The 21,475-nt window shown below is 45.8% G+C and overlaps 1 protein-coding gene across 3 annotated transcripts in view; it reads right to left on the minus strand.

The window, feature by feature from the left end:
• EGFR (epidermal growth factor receptor) overlaps positions 1 to 21,475 on the minus strand; it is a 197,695-nt gene that overhangs the window by 43,645 nt on the left and 132,575 nt on the right. For all 3 annotated transcript variants that reach the window (XM_077864150.1, XM_077864151.1, XM_077864152.1), the window contains exons 2-8: positions 16,752 to 16,903; positions 15,707 to 15,890; positions 12,631 to 12,765; positions 6,946 to 7,014; positions 6,003 to 6,121; positions 4,369 to 4,510; positions 2,635 to 2,751 (exon numbers count right to left, since the gene is read on the minus strand). In XM_077864150.1, the coding sequence (XP_077720276.1) occupies positions 2,635 to 2,751; positions 4,369 to 4,510; positions 6,003 to 6,121; positions 6,946 to 7,014; positions 12,631 to 12,765; positions 15,707 to 15,890; positions 16,752 to 16,903 (918 nt within the window). The remainder of the gene's footprint in view (positions 1 to 2,634; positions 2,752 to 4,368; positions 4,511 to 6,002; positions 6,122 to 6,945; positions 7,015 to 12,630; positions 12,766 to 15,706; positions 15,891 to 16,751; positions 16,904 to 21,475) is intronic.

Genomic DNA, 21,475 nt, shown 5'->3' on the forward strand with positions numbered 1-21,475 from the left:
GGAGCCCGATGTGGGACTCGATCCTGGGACCCTGAGCTGAAGGCAGATGCTCAACCCCTGAGCCACTTAGGTGTCCACCTTCTGATTGTCCTAACCTGGTTGCAGCTCTGTCATCTATTTTAAAGAAACAAAGTACATAGATTTCTTTTTTATTATTATAAAGAGTAAGATGTGCTCATCTGAGAAGGTTGAAAAGTATAATGAGGGGATGAAAATAACCAGAGTTTCTACTACAGGATATCCTTCCAGCTATCCTCCATGGTTATGTCACACCAGATATGTATTTCCTTTTTTTTTTTTTTTTTTTTACTTATTTTGCTGTTAACACTCCTCATATTATTGAAACTATTCACGAACATGGGTTTTAATGGCTGTCTTATATTACGTCATAGGGAATACTGTAATAGCTTTTATCAGATGAACTTTTTCCCCTGTGTTTACTTGAGCAAAAGGCTTTGATCTGTGTCCTATTGCTACATCAGTCTCAAATGCCCCTTTCCACACTCTGAGCCCCTTTATTAATTTAGATCCACTCCTAAATTTCCATTGCAAATGCCACCTCTACCCGAAAACCCATTTATCTGTTGTAATGCTTCCTCTAGAGTTTGCAGAGCAATTTGCGTACCTATCTTCCAGACTTTTTCTTGACTCTGAAGGGTAATCACTGCAAATCTCCTTGCTCAGGATAAGATCTTATTCTTTCCTCCCCGTGGACTTCTCGGGGATGCAGTCAAGCCCTGCTGTTCCACCATCCCCATGCTTCACTCCACTGGGCGTCCCTTGCAGGAAAACCTTCCCCTGCTGACTGGGGTGTCCACGACCGTCCCACCAGCTGGGTCTCCAGGCTCACCCTGTGGGCCAGCCTCCTCTCTGGTTCTGAGGAGCTGCTCTAAGGACTTCTGGGTTGAATGGCTCATCCTGTGCTGCATCTAGCACAATGGGGTTGTGGGATTCATGGCCAGGCTTCCTTAGGATTCACAGGGTCTGGCTGACAATGGAGAATGAGGTGGCCAGAGGAGGAACTGCCATTTAATTAGAGGTCTGGCAGGTGATTCCCTGTGTTTATTCAAGTTCTCTCCTGCTCGTGTGCAATGGTGATGGGGGGGTTACTTTAATTCCTGAATTCAGAATGAAGATTTATATGAACTTATCTGGAGTGATTTCCAGGATATATTAAGGTTAAGAAGCAAAGTGCAAGGAGTTTAGTCAGGACCTTTTGAGTAGAAGACATGACTGGGACATGGGATGTGCCAAAGGGATGCAGGAGGCCTCTGGAGAGGCTCCTCCTGGCCGCATGTGGGACAATTTAAGCACCCAAATGAATGACAGGAATGGATTTCTAGAAACTGAATAAAGGATTCCATGATTTCACATGGGAACTAAACTTTTTTAAAAAAGGAATGCCAACTAGTAAGTGAAGACATGATAGAGAAAAATCACTATTTAATAGCCATCAGAAATCTTTACTGATTTGTCATCATCAGTAATGAAGTAACATGGCATCATAGGCTACCTGATGAGATACAACGAGAGGAAATCAACACAACCTACACAGTGCTCCTTCCCACAACACTCAACTTGAGTGTGGCCATAAGGGCAAACCGCCAGTGAAGCCAAACTGAGGGACACTGCAAAATACCTGGCCTAGACTCTTCACATGAGGTCATGTGGGGAGAAGGGAGAAGAAAAGCCAGTGGCAGAGGGGAGCTGAGATACAGCTGTCAAAGAATGAAGATACTGGAGGCAGGACATCTACATGAAACCCATCATGGGTGATTGGGTTCTGGATTGATAAGCAGCTAAAAATAACTTAATCAGCAATTGGAGAAGGACAATCATCATATGGGAATATAAGAAATAGTGAAAGGAAAAAAAAAAGAAATAGTGAAAGGGATTATAAGGCAAAGGAGGGAGACTGAGGAGGGAAAAAAATGAGAGAGAGACAAACCACGAGAGACTCCTAACTCTGGGAGAAAAACAAAGGGTTGCAGAAGGGGAGGAGTAGGGGAGGATGGGGTGACTGGGTGACAGGCACTAAGGAGGGCACTTGATGGGATGAGCACTGGTGTTATAGTATATGCTGGCAAATTGAATTTAAATTCAAAAAAAAAAAAAGGAAAAAGGAAAAAAAATAAAAATGACTTGATCGGGACAGGAGGGGGAAGCCCGAATTAAACTGAATAGCAGAAAAGAGTACTGAGTTGATGTTAAATAATCCTGAGCGTGAACCTTTTATTCCTTAGGAGAAGGAGGAAGAAAATATGCTGACAAATGTAGGGGTGAAGTGTTATGATATCTCTGTCCTATAACTCAGGAAAAAAGTTGACCAGGGCATGCACACACACACACACACACACACACACATGCAATGAGGCAACACACTAAAAAGTGGTGAATTTATGTGGAAGGTGTACGGGTGTTCATTGCTCTGGTCTTGCAACATTTCTAGGTGTTCGGAAATTTTTACAAAAACGACAATTATAAAGGCTTCTAATAAGGAGGAGTCAATTGGCATTGAGCGTCCTCCAAGGACAGGGCCCAAGATGAAGGAAGAGATTTGCTCCGATCTCTTCCAAGTATGACGCGGAGGGGGCCTGGGGGGGGCTTCACGACCACACGCTGTGGGCTTCCTACCTTTGCGACAAGGCCCCTCACACTTCTTACACTTGCGGACACCATCCTCCTCCACCTCGTAGCTGTCAGAGCTGCAGGCACGGACACATGAACCGTGGTCTGTCACCACGTAGTTGCCTGGAGAGACAAGGAAGCAAGGTGGCGAAAGCGGCACCAGGTGTTTCTGGGCCCCACACCATTGTCTCATGTTCCCCTATAAAGGGGCCGATGAAAAGGGCCTATAATCCTCGGGTTTTATTTACTTGAAGGACAAAGAATGAGAGGCTGCAAACAGAAAAGGAAGCAGGTTGGAGAGCTTTAATGGCTTCTCCAGCCTTGATGTGGAGAAACAGAGCCCGTCACGGGCAGGAAACAGATGGGTCAAGTAGAACATGGTTTCAAACATCTCTTCGCAGCTCATTTTTCTGTCGGTGATGCCTCCAGGATGTACTATCAAGCACTACCCACGTCTGAGGATGCGGGTAGTACTTGTGGCCGACGGCCCCCTCTGAGGTCCCGTCCAGCCCGGCAGCCTTCCCTTGGCTGGGGGTGCGTACCGCCAGCTGGTTCTGCAGCGAGCCAGGCACACGGTCCCCTTCTGAGCCTCTGCTCACTTGCAAGTAATTTATGTATGTTAATATTAACACAAATATCAATATGTTTCTGGAGCTCTACGTGTTCCTGTTTTGACTTCCCCAAGTATGTCCTCAAACATAATTATCGGACACCCGTAATTCTTCTTTCGGTAAATTGTCTGCTTTTGCTCTCGGGCTCTGTTTTTCTGTGGATTTTTAAAGATTTTTTTTTTTTAATTTTTAAAGATTTATTTATTTATCAGAGACACACAGAGAGAGAGGCAGAGACACAGGCAGAGGGAGGAGCAGGCTCCCCTGCGTATTTTTTAAACCCTACCTAGTAAAGGCCCTCTCTCAAAGATTAGACCTGTGTCATGGTTGTGGGAACTTAAAAAATTTTTAGCAAGTTAGTTCCGTTACAATGGTGTATTATTCTGTTTGTGTTTTTTTTTTTTTTTTTTTTTTCCGTACAGAATGTAAAAGTTTTCATGTCCATAAACCTGGTAGGGCAAATCTGCCCCCTCGTAACTATGCTCACTATTTTTTTTTCTCTTAGTCTCTCTTCCTAGAAATCAAGATTGGTTTCTAAAGCTCTTCAGTTAGACGACGTTAGACTTTCCCTGTGAGGGCATAATTCATATCATCATTGCCCTGAACACCAAGCCACCTGTTGAAGGCAAATGCCGATAAGCAAAACCCAATCTGAGACAATTAAAACCAAACAACACACAAAGAGACTCCAATGGAGTTTTAGTTCCCTCAAGAGGCACAATTTTTTATCAGAATTTTAACCACTGAAGAAGGCAGGTCTTCTGACACACTCTCTAATTTTCAATACCTGCCAGACACGAGAGCTAAACAGTGAATCATCCAACCAGACAACTGAATATTCTAGACTATTCCAGCTGGACCTCAGTCCCGGGGTGTGTTTCTTGTCCTGGCCACCACGCACACGAGAACAGACTCTGCTGGACAGAGCACCAGCCATCACCTGACACCTACGGCAGGGGGCGGGCACCTCATCTGTGCACCGGGACAGGTCCACGGTCACCTGCCTGACAGTGAGGCAAACATATGGACCCAAAGACTACCCGAGACAAAGGACTCAAGGTTCCAAGAGGAGACCAAACAGGAAGCAGCCATCTGATAAATGAAAATTTTTCACATGTGATGAACTCACGGGGGCATTTCTTCACGCAGGTGGCACCAAAGCTGTATTTTCCCTCTGGGTTGACGTCCATTTGGTAGGTGGTGGGGTTGTAGAGCATGAGGGGCGGGCAGGTGTCCTTGCACGTGGCTTCATCCCGGAACTTGCGGCAGACCTATCACAGGAGGGACAACATGTACGGGTCAGGCTGAGCAAGGGTGCTCGGGACTGTTTCAACTGTGTGCAGAAAGCTCACCTTGCAGTTCATGTCCAGGAATTTGATTTAAGCAACCCCTCCCCCCAAAAAAACTAGCCAAAAAAACTTCTAGAAGATTCAGCAAGATCTTAAAAGTCTGATTTTTCTTGTACTGTCCTAGCTGTGATAATTTATGGATTACGATGATAAAACCCACATTTTTATTAATTTACAAAATGATGGAGTTCACATACTACCGTGGTAACTGTGGAGTGAAGTTATTTTTAAACTCAATTTATTGGGTACCCCTTATTAAAAAAAAACAAAAAACAACCTTGAGGTTCTTTGGAATTTACTGCCATATGAATTCTATTCTTTAGAATTTATTGCCAAACTGCAGAAAACCTTGATGAGGGAGGGCACTGTGCAGAGGGGACCAGGCCACAGACAGCGGTGGCCCTCAGACCCACCTGCCGTCTCCCGTCCAGCGGCACATCACAATCAGCTCAGACCAACCAAGTCAAAAATCCCTGGGGCCGGGGATGCAGCCTCTGGAACTTAAAAATCCCCCTCTCTGGGGATCCCTGGGTGGCTCAGTGGTTTAGCACCTGCCTTCAGCCCAGGGAGTGATCCTGGGGTCCCAGGATTGAGTCCCACATCGGGCTCCCTGCATGGAGCCTGCTTCTCCCTCTGCCTGTGTCTCTGCCTCTCTCTCTGGGTCTCTCATGAATAAATAAATAAAATCTTTAAAAAAAATAAAGTAAAATAAAAACAAAAATCCCCCTCTCCCTGAAACTGGAGTCTTCTGGATTCCACCCCAGGTGGGCCTTCTTGTCTGGAGCCCACAAGGGTTTGGGGCCACCTCAAGGACTCCTGTCTGCCGGCCCTCATGTCTCCAGGACTCCCAAGGTGCGTGCAAGCACCGTGAGATGCCACCTTCGGGGGGGCCCACAGACCGCTGGGGCAGGGAGGCTCCTGTCAGGGCTTTCTGCAGTAACGGGGGCAAATGTGAGTGCTCCAAGGCCCCTGATGTGGGGTGGGGTGGGGGTGGGGGGTGCAGGAGGCTCTGAAAGAGCAGAGCGAGTGGGTCAGAAGATCTGGGTGCAGCTCCAGCCGTGGACCTCAGGTCTGTGTGGCTCCGGGTATGTCCCCCAATACCTCTGTAGAGGTATGTTAGGGGCCTTCCGCTGTCGCCTCCACTGTACTGAAGCGGAATAATGAGGAGCGTGACAACAGTGCGGCTGGCCACAGCCAACGCCAAGGCCAGACAGCTCACACTTAGTGCTGCTGCTCATCCCTCCCCCAGGTCCTGGTATGGACTCCACAGGCGTGGTGCCACCCAGGCCACCATCCAGCATCATCAGGCAGGGACACCGAGGCACAGAGGGGTCCTACAGTTTGCCTGAAGTCACGAAGTAAGTGGTGAAGGCAGGACAAACGCCGCTGCTTTGCTGGGCAGGGCCGGCCTTACCAGGCAGTCGCTCTCGCGGGGCCCCGTGCAGCCGGCGGCACACTGGTTGTGGCAGCAGTCGCTGGGGGACCTGCCGCGGCAGCGCCCCGAACACTGCTGGGCACAGATGATTTTGGTCACTGGAAAGGAGCAAAGGTCACCGGTGAGCTGAAGAGCCAGGGACGGGGGTGAGGGGTCATTCCCCAGGGGCCTTGCGGGGTACTTGCAAACAGCAGGTGAAAAGGTGAACAAAGTGATGAATTTAGTGGCTGCCCGGCTCGTCCAAGTTCCCGAACATCCGCACTTGGCCAAAGTACACTGAATCATGACCTTTCTTTATTGCACCTCTTTTTCCCACTTATTTTTAATCACTTAGGAGGACTCATCAGATCAGGTCTAGACTTCTAGAGCTGCTCACTAATTACATGCTGGCGAGAGCTGAGATTTCGGGTGATATGGAAACATCAAATAACAGAAGTGCGTGCCCGAAAGCAGTGTGTAAAAGGACCCAATAGTCACATCACAAGCAAACTGAACGACAGGCAGTGAACTTGAAAAGGGGGCCGTCCCCAGATTGTTTGGCCACCCATGCTCCTCAGCTAAGGATCCCAGCAGAACCCTTCTAAAAGGGTTGCTCGTGCTTCTGTGTAGACGGGCCCTCAAGGGAGAGAAAACAAGAAGTGTCCTGAAACTCAGGTAACACGGGCAAGTCTTCTGTTCCCAGGAAAATGCAGCAAACATACAGTTCAAAGAAACTGGTGGCATCTGTGTGGCTGACTTTCACTCATTAATGACAAGCTCCAGTGCCCCAGATGGCCCACACCGGATTAACCGCATGCAGGGAGATTTGCAAGGATGTCATTCACGCAACTGCTTTTTTGGAGCCGTCAAAGGGCAAACACCTATGAGTATAAGGGGAGGGATGTGGGCACACATTTATCTGAAATTCTGCTTGCTGACTTACGTTTCTGGCAATTCTCCTTTCCCGGACCCCAGCAACTTCCATTGGGACAGCTTGGATCACACTTTTGGCCTAAAACGTGAAAGTAATCGTTAAATTTCTATCTCAGAGGAAGAGAATGGATGGAAGGAACTGATGACAACCTGCCCTGAGCAAAGTGACGTCCTAGAAACAAGGAACAGCTTTCACATTTCTTATTCTTTTGTTGGTTTGTTTGCTGGTTGGTTTGTAAGATGACTCGAAAGACTATCACAAGGAAAAAAAAAAAAGAGGAACCATGTTCTGCTTTTTTGACATTTCAGCTGCAGAAACCAACACAGGAGAATTACTGACTTGTCACAGGCCATGAAAACTGAGGTCCAAATGGTCCAATCTCCACATCTGTTTAGCCTTGGGGATCTTCCAGCATCTCAGTGTGAAGGGTGTCCAGTCTGGTGGGGCTGGTGCACACACTACACCCACTGTGCCAGTCTCGAGTGACCAGGGGGTCAGTGATCTTGGGGAGATGGGGGCCTGCAAATAAAGAATCCTAGACCCGAAGCCAGACAGAGGTCCTGACGCTGCTCAAAGGGTCCAATGTTCACAGTGCGCATCACTTTGCTGATTAGCTAAGCCTGTAGCTATTGATTTTAAGCTACTGCAAGGAAATATTGATGTCGATCGGTTTTTGCAGTTTTTTTGTAAATGATCAACTACAAATTACAGCTACAAGGTTTTTTAAATCTCATCGGTTGTGTTTCGTTTTTCCATTAGCATTGAGATACCTGAAGACCAAAGCCTTCTATCTGTATAAAGAGAACAGATCGACTACCCAAGTTTGTTGGAAAAAGATCAGCCGTGCAGGTATCTTTTGTTGCAAAGACACATCAACCTGAAGGAGGTCATGTGTGCCCCAAAGTCTCCTACAGTCAGGAAGAATTTAATTCCCGGTAGAATTTAGATTTCAAATGGAAGAGCTGTTGATTTCCCAAGTTACTGTGGAACTAGGACACACCTTTATGAGACTGAAAATCTTTCCAGTCACCCAACAAGTGAAGGGCATTAGTGCAATGCTGGTGCTCCTAGGAATCATGAGAGATGGTGAGGCCAAACCCCAAATGCACGGTGCGGGCTGTGAAGATGAGAGGGACAGAGACAGAAGTAAAGAGACAGAGAGGGAGAAAGGCAAGAGAAGCAGTACCCAGAAGTGTTAAAAGTGCCTGTGTCTGCACAGTGATGTTATTTTTACTGTTTGCCCTAAACTTACAGTTCTCAATCCCTATTATAAGAATGTAGTAGGTTTACGAAACACAAAATATTTATTTATTTATTTATTTATTTATTTATTTATTTATTTACTTACTAATTTTTAAAAATATTTTATTTTTTTATTCATGAAAGATACAGAAAGAGAAAGGCAGAGACACAGGCAGAGGGAGAAGCAGGCTCCAGGCAGGGAGCCTGATGTGGGACTTGAGCCTGAGACGGCAGATCACGCCCTGAGCCAGGGGCAGGTGCTCAACCACTGAGTCACCCAGGGGTCCCCAAACAAAAAATATTTAAAATAAAAATGCTTAATGGCACCTTCCCATATCAGAAAAACACATGCCAACCAATGAATTGAGGTTTGCTTATAATTCTATTATTAACCCTATGTGACAAAAAAGGAAATGCAGGCAAATTATAGAAAATATGGAGGGATCCCTGGGTGGCGCAGTGGTTTAGCGCCTGCCTTTGGCCCAGGGCGCGATCCTGGAGACCCGGGATCGAATCCCACATCAGGCTCCCGGTGCATGGAGCCTGCTTCTCCCTCTGCCTATGTCTCTGCCTCTCTCTCTCTCTGTGTGACTATCATAAAAAAAAAAAAAAATATGGATAACAGAGGGGCACCTGGGTGGTTCAGTCAGTGAAGCATCTGCCTTTGGCTCAGGTCATGATCTCAGGGTCCTGGGATTGAGCCCTGCATTGAGATCCCTGCTCAGTGGGGAGTCTGCTTCTCCCTCTCCCTCCGTTCCTCCCCCTGCTTGCTCGCTTTCTCTCTCGCAAATAAATAATATTAAAAAAAATAAAATACGGATAATAGAAAAAAGGAAGAAATGAGAATCATGCAGAGGTAACCAATATATACATAAGTATATGCATATATAAGAATTGATGTCACACTATACTTTGTATCATAACCTTAAAAGAAGCTAATAAAACATGGTAATTTTCCATGCCTTTAAATATCCGTCTAAATAACATGATTTTCAATGGCATGGCTTTGACCAGGCTCTCATTTTTACATAGGTAAGTTATTTCCAACATTCATTATAAATAAGGCTCCAAGGAATATTCTTGCACAAAAATATTTTTCTATATCCTTGTAATTTTCACTCCTCTTAATATTTTTTTTGTAATCTTCCTAGACATGAGGAGTGCATACTTTAAAGCTTCAATACATATTGCTGAAATTCTATCTCTGACCACATTTGACTAATTTATATGCCAACAAGAAGAATATAAGAATTTCTGCTTCTCCATACCCCTCCTGATCCAGGTATCTAAAAATCAAAAGGAATCCAAATCTTTAGCAAAGGCAAAAATAATGCTTCTTTATTTTATTTTGACCTTTTTAATACAACAGTAAGAAATAACATTTTACTTTATTTCTTGGCCATCTTTGTAGGTGGAGGGCACAAACTGCTCATGTCTTTGGCCCATTTTTTTTTTTTTGAGAGGTTCATCTTTTTTTTTTGTGGGATACGTAAGACTACTTTATACGATCATATTATCAAGAATATCAACCCTTTTCAAGGTAAGCAGTTGATGTACAATGTTTTTGCTGTTTGTCATTAAGATTTTTTTCATATTTAAGTTTTCTTTTATGGTATCCAACTGGCTTTTCTTCAACTTGGTATCCCCAATATCCATCTTTATGTTTCTTTCCTAGCACTTACATATATATTCAGCAATGCATTATACATCATACAATCTGGAATGTATATTGGTGTATAAAGTGGATGACTGATTTCTTTTTTTAATTTCTCCCTCAGTAAACCCACCCAATTTAACTTCAAATTCCAAGCTACAGCAGCAATAACATCACGTGGGGGTGCTCTGGGTGACCCTTCTGAATCTCAAATCCATTGTCCATAAAATACTTTAATCACCTTATGAGATTTTTTTAAATTTTTATTTTTATTTTTTTATTTATGATAGTCACAGAGAGAGAGAGAGAGAGAGAGAGAGAGAGAGAGAGGCAGAGACATAGGCAGAGGGAGAAGCAGGCTCCATGCACTGGGAGCCCGACATGGGATTCGATCCCGGGTCTCCAGGATCGTTCCCTGGGCCAAAGGCAGGCACCAAACTGCTGTGCCACCCAGGGATCCCGTGAGATTTTTTTAGATACAAATTAAATGAGGCAAGTTCTCAGAAGACACATGTGCCATGAAGAGTACTGGGCTGGGGCAGGGGTTCCTTCAGCACAAAAGGAGTGGCAGGCTCCTATTCTTGTTCCTGCTGGGTAATTAATGAGGAGAATACAGGTAGCAGGTGGACAGTGTCTTTTTTAAAAAAAATCATTATAGTTCTGTCCCTTTGATACTTTTCCCCTTTATAGTTCAATCATTCTGGAATGATTTCCTGAATAATAAATCCTTCCCTCATTTGCTTGAAATGTCATTTCTTTATGGACATTTAATTTAGCAAGGCTTACTCTTACTGTCTTTCTCTTCTACATGTGTAGCTTATTCTTACCCATCTATTTTTTTTTTAAAGATTTTATTTATTCGAGAGAGAGAGAGAGAGAGAGAGAGAAAGAAAGAAAGAGGCAGAGACACAGGCAAAGGGAGAAGCAGGTTCCATCAGGGAGCCCGACGTGGGACTCGATCCCGGGACTCCAGGATCATGCCCTGGGCCAAAGGCAGGCGCTAAACTGCTGAGCCACCTAGGGATCCCCTTACCCATCTATTCTTAACTCAATAACCATATCAGTTTGCAGTTCGTAGCTTTGGCATATTTGGATCTTGTTCCTACATATATCTATCATTCTTCCTTCCCAACATTTTCTTTCAGGCTCTTTCCCACAGTCCTGGTGTGATGAGGACAGGTGTGTCATTTGGGCTGGTTGATTCAGTCTATGGCAAATCCGTATTAGCCTCACAGCCTTCCTGTGTCAGTTTTTCTGTTGTTATAAATGTCCACAATTTAACTCCCCACTTGTCCATTAGATAGCTGCAGAAAGGTTAACCTGGATGTCACAGGTAACACAAAATTTTGCACTGTAGAACAAAATTTCCAGTTTCTTGAAAACACGGTACCATGCCGAATATCTCTTGGAATAATGTATTTATAAAACAAAGGAGCTCAACACCCAGGTTCATGGTGACATTATTCACAACTGTCAATAGGTGGAAGCAACCCAAGAGCTCATCAACTGATGAATGGATAAGCAAAGCATGTGCATACATATATACACATGATGGGATGTTTATTCATCCATATAAAGTAAAAAATTCTGATACATGCTACAACCTGGATGAAACTTGAGGACATTACACTAAGGGATGGAAGCTGGTCACAAAAAGACAAAGACCATGAATGAGGTCCCTAGAGCAGTCACACTGTAGAGATGGAAAGTAGAATGCTGGTTGCCAGGGGCTGGGGGAGGGGGAGGGGGAGTTACAGTTTCATGGGGACAGAGTTTCAGTATTTGCAAGATAAAAAGAGTTCCGGAGATGCATGGTGGTGATGGTTGTATCACAGTGTGAATGTGCCTCATACCACTGAACTGTATGCTTAAAAATGGTTCAGATGGTAAATTTTATGTTAAGGGTATCTCGCTACAATAAACAAACAAATAAATACAATAAGATAAAATGAAGTAACAAGAAAGGGGCTCTAGTCAATTTTGAAGATCCATGTGAACTCCAAATTCTTTGACACCAAAAAAAAAAAAAAACCAAAACCAAAACCAAAAAAACCTACCCCAAAACAAAAACGTGCATCTACTGCACAGTTTAGGGAAACAGAGAAGCAGGAAATGGTGATGACTTTTTATTTTAAAGGCTTGAAAGACCAGGGAGATCAGGAAGGGAGAAGCCAAGCGGAGCTTGGTAACTGTAAACATGTGTCTTCAGAGTTTCCCACACAGCACTGCCAAGGGGCCAAGTGGTGCTGCCCCGACCTACAGCCTGGCCCCCTGCCAGCCTCTCCCTGGCACGGGCCGCTCTGCCAATGAATGGCAGGGACCGGGTCACTGGCACCAGGGGAATGTGGACAAACGCCCCCCCTGTGCACCGTGCCCAACTTTGCCTGGGGCTCTGTGTAGGAGGGCAGAGGTCACCTTACGTGCTTCCGGAGAGCCTGGCGCTGCTTGGAGGCTCAGCAGCAAGTCGGAAGCACACAAAAGTTTGGCTTGTCTCCTCCGGGCATGACAGGAGAAGCCCCCATGCCCGGGCCGACAGCTCTTCTCCATGGCCACATGAGGGCTCAGCTGTCGTGGAGGGGGTGATCTGCTCTGTTAGCAGGCATGCCGTCACGAGAAAAAGCCTTTACCCTCTGTCCCGGATAAGTGCTCTTGTAGTGGGTGGATCGTTAGCTATTTTTGCTTTAGATGAATGTGGCTTAAACATGAACTCTGTTCTCTGTCATCTCACCACCCCAACACACGACAGCTCTGTCCCACCCACAGGAGCTATAGGCGGAGGACATTTATGGAACACTTACACCTGCCCGCTTGGTTCTGAATGTCCATCGACATGTTGCTTATAAAATCGTTGTCAACGATGTCCCGCCACTGGATGGTTTCCACGTTGCAGAGGACAGGGTTATTGCTGAAGCGCACAGCGCCTTGTAGTATTTCTGCGCGTGAAAAGAACCTCAGTTATCAAACGGCCCTGTCTTTAAACTTCCACAAAGTACGTATGCAATACTTCTTCACATTTTGACTTCTGCTAAAATAATGCCGGTGTGCGAGCAAGACTCCCTATAGAGCTGTGGCGGAGGGAGGGGGGGGCAGTTGAAAAATGAGTTGATGATAGTGCTGCGGAGGGGTTAGGGTTTGCCTCCTGAAATAGGCCTCTGATCCACAAACTATCAGAATTCAGAAATATGGGGAGGAAGAAAGGTGTGTGATGTTATAAGGGGCAAACGGGACAGACAGGTGGTGGCAGTCACCACCGTGGGCTGGGAGGTCAGGAGAAGGGGTGATGTTGTGAGCTGCCTCTGGAGCTCCTCACCAGAAAAAGTGGCAGGGGAGTGGGAGGGGAAGGTGAGAAGAATCTGTATGTTTGATGAAGAGATGGTGGACACTAGGAATGCAAAGGGCATGAAGGACCGGTATGACTGTTTCAAAGGAAGAAACAATACAACATGAAAAATCTGTAATGGCTAAAAAAATTCGAGGGTGAGCAAAGGGAGAGTATTGCATGTACGACATTAGACAGACACGGTTACTATGTCGTATGTGCATAAACCACTGCAGCAAGGATAAGGAGGACCTAGGAGCTCACAAGGTAGACAGGTCACAGGGTCAATGAGCTCATGCCACGGGAGACCATGCATGACACATGACAGGGCCAGGTACTCTGCGAGTTGCTGGAAATGCATTATCTTAGTTAATCCTCACAATAGTCCCATGACTGTCTGTAATTTCAATATAGATACATAAATAAAGCCTGGCAACCCCCCACCCCCACCCCCACCGCCACCAGCAGGGAATGGGACTACCACAAGCACAAAGTACCAATGTGGACAAGGAAAGGTCCTCCCCGGGAAGAGCTCTGAGGCTGTTGTAAAGAATGACAGTTCCCAGAACAGAAACAGGAGCATATTGTGGAATACAGAGGGGAGGGCGCAGCAGGCTTTCCGCAGCCAGAAGACTGCAGCAAACGCACGTCGGAGGGCCAGGCAGGCGTTGGCTTCCGCGGATGGTGCAGAACAAAGGAATCACAGAAGGAAGGCTGGGAGGTCCCAAAGGGCCAAATTGTGGAGCACTGGGTAGAAAGTCAAAGATGACAGCAGGACAATCAAGAGAGAACATTTAGTCAGGAGGCAGCCAGAGTCAAGAGGATAAATCTCTGCTGAGAGGTCAGACCCGAAACACAACGTAGGGGCGTTAAGGCTGCTGTGACACTCAGGACAACAGACCACGGTGCCAGGAGAGAATGCACGATGGAGGGTCAAGGGGGGGCCTTACAGAACACCTACAACCTGCAAATGTGAGAAGTAAAAGGAAGGCAGCAAAGGTCCTGGACGATCCAGGTGCCCCTGACTGGTAGCTTGGCAGAGGAAGAGGTCATCAGTCTGGCAGCAGTCACTTTTATTTTTACTTTCAGTATTTGATGATTTTATACTTTGTGGTGGGCACTGAGTTAATTATTAACAACGGTGCTTCATTACTACTAAATAATTCACATAGAATAAGGATTTAATAACATTAAATAATCTGCCTTCATGTGATCCCATGCCAACAACAGAAATAATACCAACAACAGGAATAACTCCTAAGTGCTTTTTCCACAGTAATTCACTTAATTTTCTCAACACCCCCAGGAAGTGTGTTACCATTGTTATGCACGTTTTTTAAAGAGGAGGAAACTGAGACACAGGGAGGATCTGCTCCAGGGGCATCTGGCTGGTGAATGACGAGCCAGGGCTAGAACCCAGACATCCTGGCTCCGGGGTCCATGCTCTTAACCACATCTGCCTGTCACCACGAGATAGCACGAGGCCAGACGGGCAGATTGAGGCACGCTCAATGTACAGACCATTTTGCAAAACGTGTAAATAGCACAAATTAGTATTAGCATAAACGCAGACCATGTGGGTGGGTGTTCTGAGCAGCTAAAGTGGTGGGTGGAAAGTCTTTGGGCAGTTTTACAGGATGGCCAACCCCAGGAGCCCAGCTGGAGGGCTGTGCCAGCCGCTTCTGAGCTCGGTCTGGATGCATCACCTCATCCCAGCACATCCATTGTGGGGCTCCTACCGTTCCCAGGACCCCCTCTGTTACGCACCCTCTGCTCTCGTCCCCCTCTTCCTGATGGGCTCCCTTCCCGTCACAACCGCACAGCACATGGGAAGGGCGAGGACCCTGGGGGCAGAGCTTTGGTGGCCATTCCTGGCCATTTTTTCACTAACGTGGGACCTTGGGAGAATGACTTTACCACCATTTCTTTATGTGTAAGATGGTGGGAGTGTAAACACCCGCGTTGAAGGGTGGGCGTGAAGTTGCTGATGCAATGGGATGGGCACTGCACCTGCCACACAGCAAGGGCATGCTCCTCATTATCTTCAATTTTATTTAAATCAACTTCCTATCCCTTCTATCATCTTAGCTTCCACTTGAGGGACCTTCACGAGGGACCTACTCCCAGGAATTCAAAGTTCTTCTGCAATACCGTCATCCTCTGTTCTTCTGTATTACAGCATTGCTCTGAAGACTGTCCCAAGTAGGGGAGGTTTTCGATGTATGTCCCTTACACCTGAGGTCCAGGTATTAGGATTGGCAGTTTATTCAGCCAAGGTCATCTGGTCTGTATGTCCCAGAACCATTACCATTTCTTACTCACTCTCTGAATATTTCCCCACGAATATAGGAGAAGTGGTACTGGGTTTAAAACTTCCCTTCCCTCTCCATCACCTACTGTCTTCTTAGTCACTTCCACCTACTGCACCTTGCCCAGAGCTGGTGCTCAATACATTTGTATTTGATGAATAAAAGTCTTCTCTGAGTGGCACTAAAAAATATTTTGGTCTGAGCTGCTGTCTGCAGCCCCATCCTCCCGGTGCCCTGGCCTCTCACCATGCAAGTTTCTCAGGGGAAGCTCCTGCAGTCCAGTTTTATTTGAGCCATAGTTGGAGAGGACGGATAAGGCATGGGTGTTTTCATAGAGCACATTTCCTCGGATGATCTGCAGGTTTTCCAAAGGAATCTTCTCCACCGTGTTGAGGGCAATCAATACATACCCGGCAACTTCCTGGATGGTCTAAGGAGATCAAATGTCAATGTGTTATTTCTCTTGTCAAGAGCTCAAATATGCAAGGTCTAAAATGGGTCAAGAAAGCCCAGAACACCTAAGCCAACCACGCACGCGAGTGACTGACAACTATAAAGCAGGTGGATGACTACAGTGAGGATAGGGGGATAGGGGAGGTGACAGGGTTTACGATGACTCAGGTACTTCTGCCTCTAGAGCCTGCTGGTGATTATAAAGGGCAACGTGCATTATTTAGCAAAGCTCTGACTCTCGTTTCACTTGGTGTTCACTATGCTCAGAAGAAAATGAAATCGTTTTATCTATTCGTGTTGTATCCGTCTTGCACACTTTCTTATAAAAAGCAACACAGAACCCAGAAGGCCAATCAAACCCAGAGTTCAACTACCACCCAACTCCAAAGCTTTCAGAGCTGGCTCCTGGTGGCTCACGAGAGCCCACCATGAGACATGTGGGAAATGGAAGGAGCGATGCAGCTGGGATTCAACTAGAGGGGGAGTGTTTACACCAAGGAAATGGGAAAATGCTACAAAGTAGGACTTTGTCTTTTTCTCAAAGAGCCAATATCCCAGGATACCACAGCGACAGCAATGGTTAAATGCTTAATATCAGTGTCTCTGATGATAGTGAAACAGCAGGCCAGCCTGTTTCTCTCTGACACTATTTCGTAGCTCTGACTTGACACTAGCTGGTGAAGTGGTTTTCTGATAAAACTTGCATCTGTAGTTCCCCCAGGACACATAACTGCTGTAGCAAAAGCAAATACACTTCCAACTACATTATCTCAAGGTCCTTATCTCCTTATATTTCCTTCTATCCTTTGGGTAAGACAATCAAATTGACTGAACTAACCTTTAAGAAGGAAAGGTCATAATTCCTTTGCATGTAGGTAATTTCCAAATTCCCCAGGACCACCTCACAGTTATTGAACATCCTCTGAAGGCTCAGGAAGTGGTCTTCAAAAGTGCCCAACTGGGTGAGCCGGTTACTCGTGCCTTGGCAGACTGCAAAAAAGGGAGAAAAAAAAGGTTTTACGTGAAATGCCAAGTAGCAAAACTAAAATAAAATGTTCACAAATTTCAACTAACTGCGAGTTTTAGCGACTTACAATCTTAATTCTGATAAAAGGTCACTAGGATGAATGCAACAAGAAAATGTTTGTGTATGTAAGATACAGTTTGCGATAAGAGATAGCTCATCCCTATAATGCACGGAATCATTTGAAATGTTAAAAATTCAAGGGGAAATTCGATGAAAATCTTTAAGACAAAAATAGTCTTTAAAAAAAAAAGATTTATTTATTTGAGAGAGATAGAAAGAGCACAAGTCTGAGAGGGAAGAGGGGTAGAGGGAGAGAGAATCTTACGCAGAGCTTGACCAGGGATCGATCTCACCACCCTGAGATCACAACCCGAGCCAAAACCAAGAGTCAGACGCTCCACCATTGCACCCAGGTGCCCCAAGACAAAATAGTCTTTTAGAGCTTTAGTAGACAAAAAAAATGTGTATCATAGGGTATTTATATAATGCAATTACAATGTTGAATTAGTACCTCCATAATGAACTTTTTACTTTACAAAATACAATTATCACATTACTGCGTGTCCGAGGGATATTTACGAACGTAACAGACGCCGGCCGATATTTTCTGACCACAAGGTTGTACAGCTTAAAATCGACGGCAGAAGTGTAGATGAAAATCCAACTGGCCAGAGATTATAAATATTCTTCTCGACTAACGCATCAAAGAACAAATCAAAGGCCTAATTATCCATCCAGAAAATAATGACACGGAAACATACATTTCAAAACACACTCAACTGAGAAGCCAACCCGTGCTTCTGTTTGTCCACACGCCGTGCGAATCCTCCCAGAACAGGTGGAGGTGCAACTGCTTTGCATTCTTTGGCAGGACACAGCCTTGGCACGCTGAACTCCCTCATGTTCTAACTTCGTACAAGAAACAGTTTAAATTAGGGGACCAGGGTAGATTACGGCACTACAGCCGTCGGTCTATCTTTAAAAGCACAGGAGATTATAATAAAGTCATCTTTACAAACCTGGCTCTTTGAAAGACGTGTTTCAGCAAGCATAGCCAAACAAAGAGGTCTGGGGCTTTTGAAGCAGGGAGCTTGTTAAGGGACTATATACTTTGAACCAAAATTATCGTAAGAGTGAAGAAATATGGCCTGTGGCTTTGGAGGGTAGGTTCAGCGCGAGCCAGGTTCTTCCGCACGGGCACAGGCGCGACCGCAGCGGTGGCCAGGTGGCTGGACACGAAACAAGGCCGCAGTCAAGACGCAGGTACTTTCCCGGGAGACTCTTTCCACATTTACATTTCTATTTTGCAGGCATCTCTGTTCCTTCCCCACGGGAACTGCGTCACCTGACCGTCTGCCCTTGCGTTTTGGTGCCACGGCAGCGAGCGCATGTTCAGACACCACATCATCAACCCCATGCACTGACACTGACATTAAATATGAAGCAATCGCCACATCCTCTTGAACTCTATGGGGATTTCCCTCTTCTGTGGCCTCCTTCAAATCCGGTGTTGGGGAGATCTCTCACTGGGAACTACAACTGCCCGACCATGCCAAGCACAGCCTCCCCCCTCCAGGCCCTGATCTGCTCCAGGGGCCCCTTAATGCTCCCCGAATTCTTCCAACCACAACCCTGGGTTGACCCACACAGCTCTGGGCTGCTCTCACTTGGGAGCACAGGCTGCTCTGATTGCACCCTTCACTTGGAACATCTGTACACAGCTGGCGGCAACGCATGCACATGGGGCCAGACTCGTTGCCCAATCCCAAGGTCCCTAACGATGCCACCACTGATGTAGGTGCAGGGTTGCGACAATAAGCCACGACCTTTCAATCGGCACACATTGAAACAAAAGCTGCTTTCCTGGCTGGCAGACTTGGTCTCCACATTTCAGCCCAACTGATTGGCAGCCATGTGGGGAGCACAGTGTTACTCGTGCCCTTTGTCCCAGCCAGGTGAGCGGTGTCCTAGAGCTCAGGGGGGAGCACCTGTCAGAAGACCTTCCTCCATGTACAGAGAGAAACAGCAACAATTGCTTTCATTTGAAAGAGTTTCTCTCTCTCTTTTTTTTTAGATTTTACTTATTTATTTGAGAGAGCGAGAGGAAGCACAAGCAGGGCGGAGGGGCAAGAGGAGGGGGAGAAGCAGGCTTCCCGCTGGACGGGGCTCGATCCCAGGACCCCGAGATCACGACCTGAGCCAAAGGCAGAGGCTTAACCGACGGAGCCACTCAGGGGTGCTGGGTGATATCAGCTTGTAAGGTGCTCTTGCCTGCCCCCCAAATTTTTATTACTAAGTCAATCACAAAGGAACATTTGTCAGCAAAAAAGGAAAACATGCATGTTAAGTTTAGCTTGTTACATTATAGAAGAAATGATTTCAAAAAGACCACATTTGTCCTTGCATTCATTCCCTCAGAAAATGCAAAGTGAGCTCCTAAAATATTTATTTGATGGATACCTATCATGACCCCTCACTGCTTACAATGTGTACGAACTACTTTTATATTCAGGAAAAGAGATGCCGCATCTGGAACAGCAACGTCACACATTACTGATATGAACGTTAATTCGAAAAACATCTTAAAAAAAACATTTTGGGAAGCAACTGGACAACTCATGTAAACAAATGTATATGCTTTATGAAGCTTCATGCAAAGTGTTGTTCATTTTTTAAAATGTGGCAAACTGTAAAAAGCCCTAAATGCTCACCTGTCAACAGGCATGTTCTGGAGACCAAGAAAGCAATTGGTACAATACCGTGTGATTCCGTTTGAGGCAAATCCATCTTGAATTCTATTCCAGGATTAGTTACTAAAGTCTCCAAAGAGATCATTACAAAGCTCTTCATTTGAGGCTTTCTCCTGCCGTGTGCCCCAAAGCAGATGACAGGGTCTTAACTGAACTCCAGAGTGAGGATCAGAATGATTTGATCTAGGTTTCTTTCCTTTTATTTATTTTTTTAAAGGTTTTACTTATTTATTCATGAGAGACACAGGGAGAGGCAGAGACACAGGCAGAGGGAGAAGCAGGCTCCATGCAGGGAGCCCGATGCGGGACTCGATCCCAGGACCCCGGCCGGGATCATGCCCTGAGCCGTAGGCAGACGCTCAACCCCTGAGCCACCCAGGTGCCCCTGACCTAGGTTTCTTGATTCAACAAAGTATAATCTTCATTCCATACTTATCCCAAATGTCTCACATTATGAATATAAAGCAACGGAAAGAGTTAAATGTGAGATCACTGAATTCAGTAAAATTATTTTTAAAAAGAAATCACAAAACTAGTTAGGCAGGTTTAAGACAAAACTGCAAAAGGGCAAGAGCTTTTTGATTCATCCAGGAGAAAGTTTTTGTTTGGCCACTTCCTCATTACGTGACCCCGAATGACTTCTCTAAGCTCTCCCCGGCACGCTTTCCACAAGTAGTAGGCACGCAGAAAATAATCCTGACCTTCCAGAACTGTTTTAAAGCCTGAATAAACACAAAAGCTTTTCACCTTTCTTTTGTTAAAATTAACTCCTGAGAAATGTGACAGTGACACAAGATGCACCTGTACAGCTGTAAGAGGGCCCCTGTGGATGGACACTCGCCCTGGGGGATGATCTGACCTGGGAGTGTCTGGACCTGCGAACAGCTTCACTCAAATATTGGGCATTAAATAGAGTTATTTTGCCTGTAGAATATTGATCAGAAAAGGAAAGAAAGGGAAAGGAACTTACGCAACGGTTTCATTAACAGATGCACAGAGGATTAGGTGTGTAAGCCATTTATTCAAAGGGACCAGTATAGGACTTCAGAGCCCTATACGAGAAGGCTAGACAATTGAAAGTGTATCCAGCTCCGTACAAAATGCTAGTGATCTGCTCTACCTGTTACAAATCTGAGGATAAATTCTACTGAATCAAGAGCAGCAGCCCTACAGGTGCTACTAAGCACTCAGGTTTCTCATCTTCAGATTTTACTAGGAAGATCCGGAACCGTGTCGAAAAGCTGAAGGAACAACACCGTAAATGTCCTTAGATGAGACTTGTGACCATCTTCTCACCTAACTTATTTTTTAACGCATTGCAAATAAGGTCCGAATGCCGGAACACTGGTCCCTGGCACACCATGGGTTAGAGCTCGAGGTGAACTCACAGCTGTTGTGTGGAGGCAGCACACGCACCTGTGACAGGGGCCGTCTGGAGGGCAGCATGGGAGAGGTTCAACGCACGCACACACCTGTGGAAGCTCCACTCCTGCCACCACATAGGACATCAGCCCTGGGGGCCCCTCAGGCCTCTTCCCAGCTACACCAGCAACCACTACACGTGACTTGTCTTCACTTACAACAGTTTTGCCTACTTCAGAATTTCAATTAATGGGATTCCGTGGAATTGGAATCGCTCTTCTGGTAAGGCTTATTCCACAGCCTCCTACTGAGAGGCACCGACGTCATGTTGCACCAGCTTGCAGTGACACTGAGAAACGTGTTTTAGGGGAAGTTAGCTGCGTATTATCCTTGGGGATCTCGGGCTGACCACAGTCTGCTTGT

The sequence above is a fragment of the Canis aureus genome, chromosome 21, assembly GCF_053574225.1.
Source record: "Canis aureus isolate CA01 chromosome 21, VMU_Caureus_v.1.0, whole genome shotgun sequence".
NCBI lineage: Eukaryota > Metazoa > Chordata > Mammalia > Carnivora > Canidae > Canis > Canis aureus.